General features: G+C 43.1%; 1 protein-coding gene across 2 annotated transcripts; it reads left to right on the forward strand.

The window, feature by feature from the left end:
- Nucleotides 1-10692: 10692 nt before the first annotated feature.
- On the forward strand, nucleotides 10693-15546 carry LOC108153568 (tyrosine 3-monooxygenase). 2 transcript variants are annotated; one of them, XM_017283645.2, is made up of 7 exons: nucleotides 10693-11200; nucleotides 12267-12378; nucleotides 12567-12695; nucleotides 12815-12886; nucleotides 13313-14132; nucleotides 14430-14556; nucleotides 14720-15546. In XM_017283645.2, the coding sequence occupies exons 1-7, from the start codon at nucleotides 11132-11134 to the stop codon at nucleotides 15116-15118; spliced, it is 1728 nt and encodes a 575-aa protein (XP_017139134.1). In that variant the 5' UTR covers nucleotides 10693-11131; the 3' UTR covers nucleotides 15119-15546. The 2 variants fall into 2 exon arrangements, with proteins under 2 accessions (XP_017139134.1, XP_033243259.1); XM_033387368.1 differs by lacking the exons at nucleotides 12567-12695; nucleotides 12815-12886.
- Nucleotides 15547-15734: the final 188 nt, after the last annotated feature.

Consider the following 15734-nt stretch of genomic DNA (forward strand, 5'->3'; position numbering starts at 1 on the left):
ATTCACCAGCAGCAAGATCAAATCGAAGGAAGGAGCTTTAAAAAATAAAATGTATGGAAATTAAAGCAAACACAGCGCCCCCAAAAAAACCGGCACAAACATTTAAATTTAAATTTTAAATACGCATAATAAATTCTTTAAAAAAATTTCAATTTAAAATCCGCTAATTAAATGCCGGCAGTTGCGTAACGATTGTTATATTTTGAGAAATTCTTTCAATGTTATTGACATGCAATCGAATTTGATTGGGAATTTCGGTGTTACTTGTATTCTAATTGCTTAAATATAGGCGTGGCATTTAGCCTATCATTTTCTATACCCGTACTCTACGGAGCAACTAGTCACGCAGCGATTTTCACCTGCTGTTCAGTGGCATGTGGCAGTGGCAGTGGCAGTGGCAGCATTCTAAAATAGCCTCCGGCTGTAGATTTATGTGTGGCAGTATTGCATAATTTACGAGCTCATTGCAAAAAAAGGCTAAATACAAATAAACCAACAACAAATAATAGTAATACATAATAATCATAACCAAAAAAAAAAAAAACGAACAAAATTAAAACAATATTGTGCGTCGTCGTTACGTTGCTGACCAAAAAGGTCATACAATTTATGCAGTTTAACTCGTAATTGTTGCTATGGCGTTGAGCCACTTGTATATTCCATGCCACTACGAGTACTCGTGTATATACTATATACGTAGTAGAAGTTCTCCGAGCTCTACAGTTTTTGCCACAAATATTGGTGCACACCACTACCAACGCCACCACCACTCCAATGGGTGGGAATATTACTTTTAATTGGGTATATCAGCTGGCTGCAGGTGCTTGCTTGAATGGAAATTTCAATGATTATAATGCGATGGTTGGCTATAAAAATCTTGTATCGATAAATCCGCTTCACCGAATGATTCTTTAGCTGGCAAAATCAATAACTACAAATCTAACTAGAAATAATTTCAGGAAACATAGCTGCCATTTCAGCAGGATATTTAATGGTAATTCCACACTTTTAAAAGGCACTTTAAAAGGCACAATTATCAAATTCGAAACCTCACATCACCAATGGATATGCTGGAAAAATATTAAAGAATTGTTTAAAGGCTATTTTAGAAAATGAATTTTGGACTTTTCTAAGGTTCATTGATTTTTTGTAAGCAGAAATCATCATCAAAATAATATATATATTTGTAGGCATGGAGGCATGCATGGGATATTTTGGTCAATATTTCTTTGAGGAACAATTTCTCCTGGAAACTTTAAAACCCGAGCAGCTAAAAAAATTTGAAGTAATTATTTGTGTTCGTTTCATATTTATATAAATTTAATAGACTTTAATTCCCCTGGGAATAAAAACAAACTCCCCCGTAATAAGGCGACTATAAGGCAATCAATATTTCGCCTCTTCAGGAGTGCATTGTGCAATCGCCATGCCGTATGGGGTTCTTATGGGTGGCAATGTGTGTAATTATTGTATTACATTGGTGTAATGGGCACGCTAAAATTGACTTTTATTGATTTCGTGTGTAGTTAGCGGCGGTTGTAAATCAAGGAGAATGTGCAAATAACATGCAATCATACATACATCAGATTAGTCAGCCAGTCAGGCAGTCAGCATTTGTTTATCCCAGACAGAGAGCATACATACACAGCCTTTTACTTTCTAAATTTAAATTACAAGCCTTGCACTGGCTGACTGCCTTTGCCTCTGCCTCTGCCACTGGCACTGGCGCTGAGGCTGGCGCTGCCACTGCCTCGTGAATCCGCCTCGCGGTGCAGCTGAGACAATTTACAAGAACTTCTTTAGTCAGTAACTTGACTTAGACTTCCGTTTGTGAATCAGAAAAGAAAGAAGTTATCCGGCCAATTAATGCAAACAAATCAAATTAAATCGAGCTTAAAAATAGCGCTCCCTTGGACCTGCCGCTGCGTTCAATGAACCTTTGTGTGTGTGTTTTTTTCTCTTTCTTTTTTAATGAATTTTGCGGCCTTAGTTGTCAATATACACACAATATTATATGTTGGGTTTTGTGGTTGGGTTGCCATTAAGACAATGGCTTTTATGGCGGGTGCGGTTTGAACTTGGCCTTTGATTGAGCGATTATACAATATAGTAGATCTGATCCGATCTGTAGTGTATTGTAGATCTGTGCATGGCGCCCTGTCATCTGCAAGCTCTATTAGATAATCCCCTCTTAAGAGCAAGATCTTTGATTAATGGATCATTAGAAGAGGATTATGTATCAGCTCAGTTTTTTGTTGTGCTGTAAATTTACATTGTCGTAAACGTCGCATATTATTTTCATATTTAAGAGCAAAGCGCCTCTCGTTTCCGACAGATTCAAAAGACTTAAGCAACGAACTCCACTTCCTGCACAAACGCCTCAAAAGTTCAATGGAATTTTTTGTCGCGCACGCGCGTTGCAAAAGTAAAGTGAAAAATTTAAATTTAGAATGCAATGGCATTTGATGAAATATTGCATTACATAAATGAGAGCTCAACCCCCCACACGAAAACACACACACAAGATCTCGATTCTCATGACACTCGCCTCTAATTAGCCGCCGCCACTTTTCACCCTCGTTAAGCATTGAAAGTATCTTAACTCAAACGCTAAACATCATTCAGCCTGTGAGCCAGCCCGCCAGCCAGCCAGCTGGCCTAATGAAATTGTTACTAGTTTTTATGGCCAGCTGCTGCTGATCGACTGAATCGCAATTTATGTTAATGCTAAACACTAGAACTAACACGCAGCCAGAGATTAGAACCCACAGCCTCTGGGCCTCTGACAAAAACACACACAAACCATAAACAGACCTTAGAAAGTACTCGACCTTCGTTCGGGGTCTAAGCCTAGCAATTGCCTTAGAATTAACACACAGTTTTGGGGACAATTCCCATAAGCACATCCATGAACGGTAGCTTATCAATGGTCTTCAAAAAACTGGACGTTAAGTGGAGCATATTAGCGCTTTATGCTAAATAGTCTGTGGAAACTGGTTTGCGCGAGAGAAACCCAAAGAAAAAATTTGTCAATTCATTCGCTTGACGCCCAAAAAAACTATTGTGAAAATATATAGAACGTTTCCTAGGAAATAGACCTGCACAGAATTATGTAAATCATACAGAGACGCCGAGCCATTGGTGATGTGTATCATTTCTTATGGTTAAACCACCGCAGCATTTCCTATTTGCTGATTGACAATTCAAAAAGAGCACATCTAGAATGCTGATGAAGGAAAAATCCCCATGGAGTTTAGAAAACTGTACATGTTTCTCTGCAGAAAGTAGTCCTAAGGATTAACAGAGAGATTGGGGGAATGAATAAAAAGCAATGGGAATGTTCAATAATCTCAAGTGTCAGTTAGAACACATTTGGAATGTTGATCAAAGAAGAATCACCGAGTAACTTGGAAAAATACCCCCCAAGGTTTTTCTGCAGAAAATAGTTTCATCGATCCAGAAATATTTTGGGAGGCATATTTGAAGAATATTAAGCTACAGAAACGTTTCGTAAATTCATCTTTAGATATTACCGTCTTTATTGCATTTAAAAAACAATTTCCTGTACCTGTATTCCCTTGAATAACATACCTTGGGCGCACTTAACTAACTTATCTTGGGATACATCCATCCCAAAATTCTTTTACAAATGATTCCCCTTGCATTCCCATTGTATTGTACTTTTAAGATACTTCTCCATAACTCGTGAATAAAGAAATTCCCCAAAGGCAAGCCCAAGCGCCAGAGCAATCTGTGACATCTACACATCTCATTTCAACCGCAGCATTTCCGATTCTGAAAATAACACAAAAAACAACACACCAAGAATGCTGATCAAACGAAAAATCCCCATGTAAGTGGGAAAAATAATCGCCTTTTTGTTACCTTTTAATTTTTTTTTGAAAGTATCTCTCAGCTGACACTCCGACCATGACTCAGTTAGCGATTGATCGTAGGCAGCAGCCACAACTCTCACACAGTCTTGACGCACATGTGCGTTGGGGAAGACCCAACTAACTTGATTTTGTGGCACAAACAGACGTTAATCTGCGAGGTGACTCCTTTGGCTTTAATTGCGTGTCACGCCACAGTGGCACTACCAGCAATGTGCAGCATTTGTGCGGGACGGGACTTTACCTCTTTAATGAGAATTTTGTGTGATTTACATTTTGGCTGAAAGTTCGCTTCGATTTCACCACTGATCAAAAACAGAGACAGGCACTTGAAAAATGAAAAGCATGAGTGGAAGGCCTTCCGCTCTGTGTTTTTGTGACCCACCCACCACCAGCTGTAGAACTGTGGACCTGTGGACGTGTGTGACCTGTCAATGACAGATGTCTATTGATTTTCCCACAAAAACCCCTGGCTATTGGCTAATCGGGTCAAGTGCTTCCAGAGGAGAGAAAAACATTATGAAGTGACTAAAAGGGTCCGTCATTCGCACCATTTAATAGGCTTATTAAATAATATATGTATATCTCTGAATCTTTAGCAGACAATCCAGTGCATTCTTCGACTTTGGGCTTAATTTTAACTTTCTTTGTAAAGTTAGTTGGCCCCTCCGGGTGCAAGGTGCGATAAACTGGTTTCCCTTGCTTTGTTGGCGTTTAACGACAATGTGATAATAATGATAATATACTCATACTCCTCGTACTCGGGCATATTTCTGGGCAGATATATATTTATGATTATTTTTGGGGGCTCGTTCGGAGCCCCACAACCGTTGCTGTTGGCTGTTTGCTGTTGCTGTTGGCTGTTGCTGTTGGCTGCTGCTGTTGCTGGTGATTAAGCTGGTGTTTATTTTGGGGCCCCAGAGAGCCAGCGAGCGAACACGCCTCGGAAATGTTTTGGAACACATTCACAAATAAGTAAGGCAAAGTCGTTAACTCAACAATAAGCTAAATATAAAATTGTGATTGGACTGCCGGAACGGACAAGAGAGTCCTGTGCAGAGGCTACCGAAAACCCCCCACCGAAACGGGGAACTTCCATGCCATCCATGCCATCATCATCATCACCAGGAGATTGAGATTCTAAGCAGCACTTGCACGATCCATTTTAGTTAATTTGTAGTCGAGACATTCTTCCCCTCCAGAGAATCTATCTAATTATAGCTAATTATTTTCGATAATTATTTGGTTAAAACCCCCATATGACAACGCTTTTCTGTTGAATAGTTTTAGTTCACACGAATTCCCAGATCGATTAACATCCATTTAATGAGCAATCTCTCGGTCTTTTGGCCCCGAAACCACGTCAACAGGCTGTGGTCCTTGCCTGGCCAACAAAATCCCCCTCTAGAAATGTTGACGCTGGTCTTTTTTGGTGGTTTTTGTTTTGTTTTTATGTTTTGTTTGTCGCACGTGACGCAAAATCAAGAGAAAAAGAAAAACAAACAAAATGTGTGATAAAAAACCATAAACAGAAAACAAAACAAAATGCGAACGAGACGCGAGGCGCGAGGCGCACCGCGCGGCTATTTTGCATATTCAAATGAACAATTTTTATTGCTAAATGCGAGAGATACGAGATGTACGGAGAGATACAGATACAGATACAGTTGCAGATACCAGCTATAGCCGGCGTCATCTTTGGCCCCCAGGTGAATCAGCCATAAACGAGTTCGATATGACTTAGAAAGCGCCATCCGCTGGTGAGGGGGCAGCGACGGGGGCGGTAGAGACGACGCGTCGTCCAGTCTCTAAGTGGCACGTGATTGATACATCAGCGTGTTGTGTGGAGTGGAGTGGAGTGGAGTGGAGTCCCCCTCGATCGCACTCTGACAGCTCATCCACATGGACACTCCGCTCCGATTGTGGCTCCGATTGGGGCATTTGGGAAAGCAAAACCTCAATATTATACAATAATTAGCAACAAAAACGATTGCCATTTGTAATTAATGCACATAATTGCCCGTAGATTGGTGTAGTAGCAGTAGAATGGAAAAAAATTAAAAATTGAGAATTTTTGAAATGGATTCGTAATTGTATTATTAATTGCACTTAATTGAATTATGAATAATATTTAATTTGATTCATAGGAAGTGGAGTCCCTGCAACAGATTTACTATATTCTCGGAAGTTTTTGCAAGGGCACACGACGAGGGCTGGGAAATCATTGAAGCTGCAGTTGCTGTTGCAGCTGGAGCTGGTCCGAGGCAAGGCTGCAAGATTATGGGAAATGCGAGAAGGGAAAAAAGTATACGATATATGTACATAGTACCCCACGTAGTCCGGGAAGGTTGGGAAAATTTCTGGTCTGGGGGCAGGAGAATCTGGGGTAAATCTATTGATGTGTTCTCTCTCTAGGAATTATGTAAAATCTTCATCTTTCATTCCACATATAAATCAACAAAGACAGTCTCCATCTTCTCTCAAATATATTTCTGCAAATCCGTTTGTATTTCTATGTTTCTTTTCATAACTATTTCTCAATTTGCCCTCGAGAGCCTATAATATTCACATTATTTCTTTGCTTCTAACTATCCAAATACCAATTTACTTCACTTTTGTATGTTCTACCTATATCATTCATCTCTCCAACATCTCTTTCTACAATTCTGGCTATATCTATCCACCCATCAGCCCATCTATGTATCTATACTTTTATCTAACTTTTCATGATATTTCTCTACGACTGACAGCTCTCTGGCTTTCTCAATTCTCAGACGAATCCAATGGCCAACAGGAACTGCTTTCGCCGATACGTTTTTGGCATTTCATGCTGACAATTATGATCGATGGAATGGATACAAAAACAAACAAAACTGTGCTACGACTATGTCTCCCCCCTCAACAAAATGGACTACGTGACTGAATCAAACATAAATATTATCTCTTTTTATTAGAACAAAGCCCTCTATCTGTTTGCGTGTGGCACAGTAAAAACCCAATAAAGTCCGCCAAAGGTTTTGGCCGCCTGTGAAATTTTAATTATAGAATCTAATTTGTTTGAACGCTCTTTTATCTATTATCTTTTTTGTGTGTTTGTGTGTGTTTTTTTATTTGATGATTGATCATTAGGTCTAAGAAAAAACCGAAAAAAAGTTATCCGTCTTATGTAACAAAAGTAAAAATTGCAAAAGCTAAAAAGCATCGACCTTCAATCTCGAGCCAAATTCAAACTCAACTCAAATTCTCAAAGGAGCCATTTCGAAAATGTATTGTTCAAACAATTAAACATTGGATATACTACAAACAAAAAAGGGGCAGAGATAGATAATCGGATAGGTCGGTCGGGGGGCCGAGATCGGAGATCGGAGATCGCTTATATATGTAGTTTGCTTCACTTATTATGGTTTGATCATGAGACTTCAATACAACAAACAAACTGCTTGACCAAACAACTCCAGGTATAGAGGGGGAATCTCGCCTAGAAACGGTGGCTAGTCAACCGTTAAAGGTTCACGGTCAAGGACAAGGAAATCCCAGTGAATGGTCGGGTATCTGTATCTGTACCTGCCTACGTGTCTAGAATGCCATGAATCACGATTCTCCGACTCCAACTTCAATTTCAACTTCAACTCCAACTCCAACTCCAACTTTTATGACTTCTGGAACCTTGGGCGTGTGTGTACTCTCGGATCTGTTTGCATGCACAATTAAATTTAAATATTTAATAAAAAAAATACCAAATAAGAGACTTTAACAGCAACAATTATAGAGGCTGTGCCTCAATTATGCACCAGGCAGGCAGGCCAGGCCAGGCCCAGGCCCAGGCGCAGGCACACAAAGAACAATCGCAGAAAACTACTAAAGTCGGAAGAAAAGCTCGCCCAAGGCGTGGAGGCATTCGAACGTGTGAGAGATTAAGATACTCGTGTATTTGTATATTTTATTTTGCATGTTTTAGCAAAAACCTTAAGCTCAAACTAAAGTCTTGATTGGCTTCCTAAAAAGAGTGCATGAAAATCGGAAGTAAATGTTCAGCTTAAATGTGAATGGAATGGGGGCAATGCCAATGTGGGAACCTAAACCTGAACATTAGCCAATGAGTAATGTGGGAAATGGGTAATAGCATGGATTGAAAGCCCATTTAGGCTTAAAGCTGCTTCATCCAGGCCAATCCATTTCTGTAGCCATCTTTCGAGAGAAGGCAGCCCTGAAATTTGCATTAATTGGCAACCGAGAGTGGCATTATTAAAATGGATGCGTTTTCACTTATAATTGGACTTTAATATGACAATATTTTATCAATTATATTTCATATTTAAAATAGATATTTTTTTATATATTTAAATTAAGCATATTATGTTAATTATTAAGTGTTTTATCTTTAAACTAAATATGCGTTGAATTCATTTATATATAAATATAGGAAAGTTGTATTTATGACATTTTAAAATTTTTTTGGCACTCCACAGAAGCTTTTAATGGTAATTCCCATATCTTTTCGACTTTGTACATACATTTTCCATATTTTGTTATGCTTTAATAAATGGATAATTTTCCTGCTTATACAACATCCATCGCACTGAATCATAGCATCCAATCATGTGTACAATTCAATTTGTATAATGAATCTATCAGCGAGATGATTATGTTTTTTATGCCTTTTCCTCTCAGCTGGATAATCTATTATATTTAATAACTTAATGCCGCTGCGTGATGGTCGGCTGATGTGTGTGTGTGTTGGCTCATTATCGGCTCGTTAGCACAATCATTTGCTTCGATCTACTAATTTGATCGGTTTGCATTAACATTAGACATTAGTTGGAGTTAGTTAGTTAGTCGCAGCTCTCGATGCACCTCGATGCAGGCTGCAAGGATGACCAGATTGTTGCAAGTACAAGTGCACATATTCGCATGTACATATGTAGATCAATGGCAAACCGAGTTTGGTTAAGCCGCTGCCACTGCCACTGAAAATGTCATTCAGTCTCCGTCTCCGTCTCCGAGCCAAGACCAATTTGAGAAGCGGTCGGCCAGCCTTGCCAGCGGGAGCAGCGTTATCAGCCAGCTTACAGGAATATGTAATTGTACTCATTCCGCACCTCTGACTAGTGTTTTCTGTTTTTCGATCTGTCAGCTGCAAATATGCCTGCCTGCCTGCCTGCCTGCCTGCCTGCCTGGCTGCCATATGCAAATTCCATTCGCCAGATGTTTTGACACGGATCGGCACTCACTTATTCTATCACATTATATAGATCGATCTAGTTATAGAATTGTTATGGCATCCAAAAGCTAGTTTAATGTGCTACACTTACACACACTTACGCATGCAAATTAGCTGCTAAATGTTGTGCTTTTAAAAAATTAATTGAAATGGCATGCGAGTGAGCCGCCTACTCAGCCGCACAAACATTGAGGCCCACTTCCTGTTTACTTCTACCATAACTTTGTTTTTCTGTTGACTTTCACTCTGTTCTGTCCCTAAATGATCCGCGTTTGTATCCGCCCCAGATGTGGTCGAAAACTTGCCTAGAACTCGTTGACTCATTCAGGATCTGGTGACATTTTCATTGGAAAGTGTTGAGTGTACTCATGGGGCATATATGTATGTATGTACCTTAGACATTTCCTTAGTTTCTTGTAGCAGGATCTTGTCATAATTTCATTGAGAACTCTCGACGGTAACCAAGCGGCTTGTTTCTGTGTGCTATGTCCGCCCCAGATGTGCTCGAAAACTTGTCTAGAACTGATAATATTTTCATCGTGACTTACCTTAGACTTTTCCTTGGTTTCTTGTAGGAGGATCTAGTGATCAGCGGCTTGTTTCTTTCGTCTGTGTGCTGTGTTCCTAAATGATTTGTGATTGTATCCGCCCCCGGAATGTGGTCTAGAACATGATCGATCCGCATTTGTATCCGCTCCAGATGTGATCTAGAAATCGTTGAGTCATTGAGGATTTTTCATTGAGAACTATTGACTGTACCCATTCGGCATTTAATAAAGTTTTTTAAGATTTTATTTTGGCCTTTTTTGGTATTGCTTAGGGTAAATTCTGTATCAAGGACAGGATTTTCATGAATTTCTTGTTGTATTTGAAAAACTCATGAGTTAATCTGCATACCCTTTGCTCCCTTTCGTAGGGGTGTTTCTAAACTCTCGGTCGAAAACTGTACCTCTCCAGCATTGTGCTTCTGTTATCCTTGCTTTGTTTTGGTTCAGATTCTTTTGGTATTCCCCCCTCACAACCATTCACAACCATTCAGAAGATTTTGCTTTCGTTTCTTCTGGTATTCCAATCCGTTTAGGCTTTTCTAATGACGCCTGAGACAATTCCAAATGTTTTGGTTATTTCAACGGGTGGACTGACGCGCGCACGCGCTAATGGTTTAACCCCGCTCCAGCAGCAGCAGCAGCAGCAGCAGCAGCAGCAGCAGCAGCAGCAGTTAAGGCACCAACACCACTACACGTTCTAGCCTGTTGCCGCACTTGAACTTGGTCGAGTCAGGCCCCGCGATTCTCGACCCACTGCCAAATGCTCGAACTGGTGAGAGGAAACCCCACGGCACGACAGCGGCAGAGGTAGCAGCAGCAGCAGCAACCACAAGAGCAATAAACCAGATACAGCTGTGGCTGTGACTGTGGGGTTGGCTGTCTCTCGGGGCAAATACGTCACAGCATGCGAAAACCAGTCATCGGATTCGACGTCGTTTCTGTCCCCATCTCTCGTCGGGGGCCCTCGTCGTTGCCGTTCGGTGATTCGGTTGCCGGACTCTGGGGGTATTTAAGCACTGGCAACACGACCTGGAGCATGCATTGATTCGCTATCATCCGCTCTAAAGACTTGTGCCCAGCCTCAAGTAGTTTGCTGACTCTGTTTGTTGTAATACAATTAGCTGAAAGGATATCCCAACCCAAAACAAGAACCGTCATATCAGTTTCGAAGTCGCGAAAGGATCCCGCAAAATACCGACAAATATCCGCCGTGAATCGAGAGTTCTTGTTCATTCAGCTCAATTCTAGACGCAAACAGTTCAGTTCCAGGAGCATTTTCCCAGCCAACTTTTTTTCCAACTCCTCGCGCCAATAAGCAGTGAAAGTGTCAATACATTTCGAGTGCTTATTGCCAAATCAAATACGATAAACAAAAAGCCAACAAGCAAATAGTATTCTAAGTGTTTTAGCCAACACTTTGCATAAATTTTTGTTATCCTCACTAATCACAAAACCCAACACAAAACAAAATGATGGCCGTTGCAGCAGCCCAAAAGAATCGCGAGATGTTCGCCATCAAGAAATCTTACAGTATTGAGGTGAGTCCCAGTCCCAGCCAACCCCCTCCCCCCCCCCCCCCCCCCCTCAAAGAAAATCCAAGAAAAACATACAGATACCAAAATAGAGAAACGTTGGTGGTCTACGTGACTAGTTAAAGGTTTATTTCGAAAAACCTGTCGAGTGTTTGTCCGCCCATAACAAGGCGTTTTTTTCTTTCTTTTTTTTTTTTGCAAAATCCCAGCTGTTGCCCAAAGTTGGCCAATTCATTCACACCTCTAAGAACGGCGGCCTAAATCGAAACGGCAGCCTCCCTGCCAATCCCGTAAGCCGTCAACGAGTCGCCCAAGACGGCCTCTGATTAACCGAAGTTATTATTTAACAAATAAGTGAAAGTGGTTGCCCTGCCCCTGCACTTACCCACGGAGTCACACACAAGACAGAGACACCGCGACAGAGGCACCTCATTGTTGACGCCAACTTGGAGTCTCTCTGTCTGTCTGTCGGTCCCCTGTTTATGTTTATGTTGCGGCAACAGTCCCAACAAAACCGAAAAAAAACAAAATATGAAATCAATAAAAATGATTCAATGGAAGGCACATCTTTCATCAGCCAAACCGATGGCGATGGCCCGAAAGAGGCCAATAAACAGGTGAAAACTGCAACTGGTGGAAACCTTTCCACAGCTGCATTTTTGGATTCCATTCACAGATAGAATCGTATTGGAGATTTTGTATATCTTTCCGCCATATATCATTTGTCTTTGGCACCTGCCATCCGTGGAGCTCTGTGCGAGCTCTAAAGCCGTGTGACAACGCATTAAATTAACATCACAATCAATAGGGTTTCATGAATAGAGTGGTCCCTCAGATAATAGCCAAAAGAAAAGATCTGAAGACGCTTTCACGCCACAGACACACTTTTTATATAAGAGCCGCCCCAATTGCGCAATGGCAGCACGGGCAGAGCCAAACACACACAGACACATATACACACACAGCAAAGGTCAAGGCAATCATCCAATTTCCGTTGCATATCCTGTCTGTCTCTCATCGCTTTGCGAAGTGTCACTAAAATGTATTTCCCTTTCCATATTCTATCTTTCAGAATGGGTATCCATCGCGCCGTCGCAGCCTGGTGGACGATGCCCGCTTCGAGACTCTGGTGGTCAAGCAGACCAAACAGACCGTCCTGGAGGAAGCGCGCAACAAGGCAAATGGTAAGCACTCGAGAATCATTAGCAACAAGTGCGGGGAAAGCACTCAACAAGTGCGGGGTATCACACTCTTAAAGTGGTTTAGATTCTCTCAGTTTAAATTCACTTTTCCTTGAGTTTGTTTTTGTAGTTCTTTATTTTATATCCCCATATTTTATTTTATTTTATTTTATTTTTTATTATTTTTAAAGACGCTTCTCTGGAGGAATGCATTCAGCAGGCCCAGGAGCACATCCCAGCCGAGCAGAATGTGGAGCTGCAGGACGAGCAGCCCCATCTCGAGAACCTCGAGCTGCCCATGGACAACGACTACGTTCCAGGTGCTTATTCGTTCATTTAATTCCCACCCACTTACTTTTCCCCCTTCATCCCTTTATGGTTTTATTGATTTTTGATTTTAATTTTATGGTTTTCGTTTTCGTTTTGATTTCGTTTTTAGTTGAAGATTTTGAGATTGAGAGCGCTGAGACGGAGCAGTCGCAGGAACCTGCGGGCCAGGCGCCCAAGAACGGTAAGTCTCTGACCCCGCATTCCCTCCCCCTACCCCCCCTAAGTAGTACTTAACTTCTGAGGAGCTTTTGAAAAGCGTGCGACATTGATTTAAGTGCTTAATATGATAAAGTACTAGAGAAAAGAGAGAAGAAAGAGCAAAGCACTCAGCACTCAACCGAACAATTGCGGGGGCCAGCCGTTGAGACAGCAGTGGAGTGGAGTGGAAATGTCGCATTTCCCTTTTTCATTTGTTACGCTCGACTTGATGGAAATATGAAATGCGTGCGCCTGGCAACCCTGCCTGCCACCGCCATCCCGCCAACCCGCCCACACACTGGTCCTGGTCCTAGCCCGCCCACGTAGCCCGATTATCGTTTACGTGACCTTAAGCCGCTTGCCGCTTGCCTCATGATTGCATCTTTTCCGTTCTTTTCCCTGCTTTCAGATTACGGTCTTACCGAGGAAGAGATTTTATTGGCCAACTCCGCCTCCGAGTCCCCCGAGGCTGAGGCAGCCATGCAGAGCGCCGCATTGGTGGTGCGCCTCAAGGAGGGCATCTCCTCGCTGGGCCGCATCCTGAAGGCCATCGAGACCTTCCACGGCACCGTCCAGCATGTGGAGTCGCGTCAGTCGCGCGTCGAGGGCGTCGATCATGATGTGCTCATCAAGCTGGACATGACTCGCGGCAATCTGCTGCAGTTGATCCGCTCGCTGCGCCAGTCGGGCTCCTTCAGCAGCATGAATCTGCTGGCTGAGAACAACATCAGCGTGAAGGCGCCCTGGTTCCCCAAGCACGCCTCCGAGCTGGACGACTGCAACCATCTGATGACCAAGTACGAGCCCGATCTCGACATGAACCATCCCGGATTCGCCGACAAGGTGTACCGCCAGCGTCGCAAGGAGATTGCCGAGATTGCCTTCGCCTACAAGTACGGAGATCCGATCCCATACATCGCCTACACCGATGTGGAGGTCAAGACCTGGCGCTCGGTCTTCAAGACCGTCCAGGATCTGGCCCCCAAGCATGCCTGTGCCGAGTACCGTGCCGCCTTCCAGATGCTCCAGGACGAGCAGATCTTCGTCGACCACCGTCTGCCCCAGCTCCAGGAGATGTCCGACTTCCTCCGCAAGAACACTGGCTTCTCTCTGCGTCCGGCCGCCGGTCTCCTGACCGCTCGCGACTTCCTCGCCTCCCTGGCCTTCCGCATCTTCCAGAGCACCCAGTATGTGCGCCACGTCAACTCGCCCTACCACACCCCCGAGCCGTAAGTGTCGCCCGCCACCCCGCAACATGAAAGCATCAAAGGGGAAAAGCTCTTTGTGCGCCCCTAATTGCATTTCGTTGGCACTGAATGGGCGGTGGGTTTCCTGCTTCCTGCTTCCTGCCGGCGGCTAGCAACTTTTCTCTTGTTCGAGAGAAGCAAATTGGCTTCAGCGGGAAGCAGCAGCAGCAGGATACCCATCTTCTCATTTAGCCTGGCTAATTGCTTTATGTGCTGCGCATATATTTTTCACACATTTTCTAACCATTATTTCTCGCTCTTCCCCTTTCCTCATTGCAGGGACTCCATCCACGAGCTGCTGGGACACATGCCGCTGCTGGCCGATCCCAGCTTTGCCCAGTTCTCGCAGGAGATTGGCCTGGCCTCCCTGGGTGCCTCTGATGAAGAAATCGAGAAGCTGTCCACGGTGAGTTTCCACTTAATTGAATTGCCCCAGCCCCATAGCCAACCGGCTAATGGCATCCGGTGGATGCATGGCCTTATGGCAACAGTGACACTGCCGCTCTTTCATTGTTTAGTCATTAACTAACTTGTGTGCTTTCCCTCCCTCTCTGTCTCTCTGATTGTAGGTCTACTGGTTCACTGTTGAGTTCGGTCTCTGCAAGGAACACGGTCAGATCAAGGCCTACGGTGCTGGTCTGTTGAGCTCCTATGGCGAGCTGTTGCACGCTATCAGCGACAAGTGCGAGCATCGCGCCTTCGAGCCAGCCTCCACGGCGGTGCAGCCGTACCAGGACCAGGAGTACCAGCCCATCTACTATGTGGCCGAGAGCTTCGAGGATGCCAAGGACAAGTTCCGTCGCTGGGTCAGCACAATGTCCCGCCCCTTCGAGGTGCGCTTCAACCCACACACCGAGCGCGTCGAGGTATTGGACTCTGTGGACAAACTGGAGACCCTGGTCCACCAGATGAACACGGAGATCTTGCACCTGACCAATGCCATCCACAAGCTGAAGCGTCCCTTCTAGAGTGGTGGTTTCTCTGTCCAAATCTGCACCCCCCCCCCCCACAGCCCCACGGCCCCCCTCTCACATACATACAGGTGCAACGGTCTCATCTTATACAAATTAATTTTAAATTGACATACCGCACAATCCCTCTCCCTCGTTAGCCTGAAACCTGAAACCCCAAGACAATTCAGGGCATCGCATATATATTTTTTTTTTTATGTTTTTGTTTGTTTTATTTTATTTTATTGTCATTTGAAGTTCTGTTTGTTTCTTCCAAGAAAAGCATATTTATTTTTTTGATCACCCAGAAAACCCAGTACCTTCCCCCTCCCATAATCCACACCCCCTGTATCACCGCAACTATTATTGGACCAAAAAATCGTTAGACTTTTAAGTGATGTGAAAACAAAGCCAAGCAAAGCGAATTTCAGTGAAGTGAAAGCAAAGTTCAGATCTATCACACGGAAAAGCGCTTATATACTCAGACACACACACACAATTGTTTTTTTTTTTTTTTTTGTATTATATTATACCTTTTTTCACTCTCTCTCTAAATATTTACCTAGACTATATATATACACACGATATAGTATTCCCGGTATTCGAAAGCAGCAACATTTCATTTTTACAGAGA

The sequence above is a fragment of the Drosophila miranda genome, chromosome XR, assembly GCF_003369915.1.
Source record: "Drosophila miranda strain MSH22 chromosome XR, D.miranda_PacBio2.1, whole genome shotgun sequence".
NCBI lineage: Eukaryota > Metazoa > Arthropoda > Insecta > Diptera > Drosophilidae > Drosophila > Drosophila miranda.

Excerpts from the sequence above, each read along its gene's own strand:
- LOC108153568 (XM_017283645.2), top strand. The coding sequence starts at position 11,132 with ATGATGGCCGTTGCAGCAGCCCAAAAGAATCGCGAGATGTTCGCCATC. Across the intron at positions 11,201-12,266 it reads AGAAATCTTACAGTATTGAG|AATGGGTATCCATCGCGCCG; the intron begins GTGAGTCCCAGT and ends TCTATCTTTCAG. Across the intron at positions 12,696-12,814 it reads GGACAACGACTACGTTCCAG|TTGAAGATTTTGAGATTGAG; the intron begins GTGCTTATTCGT and ends TTTCGTTTTTAG.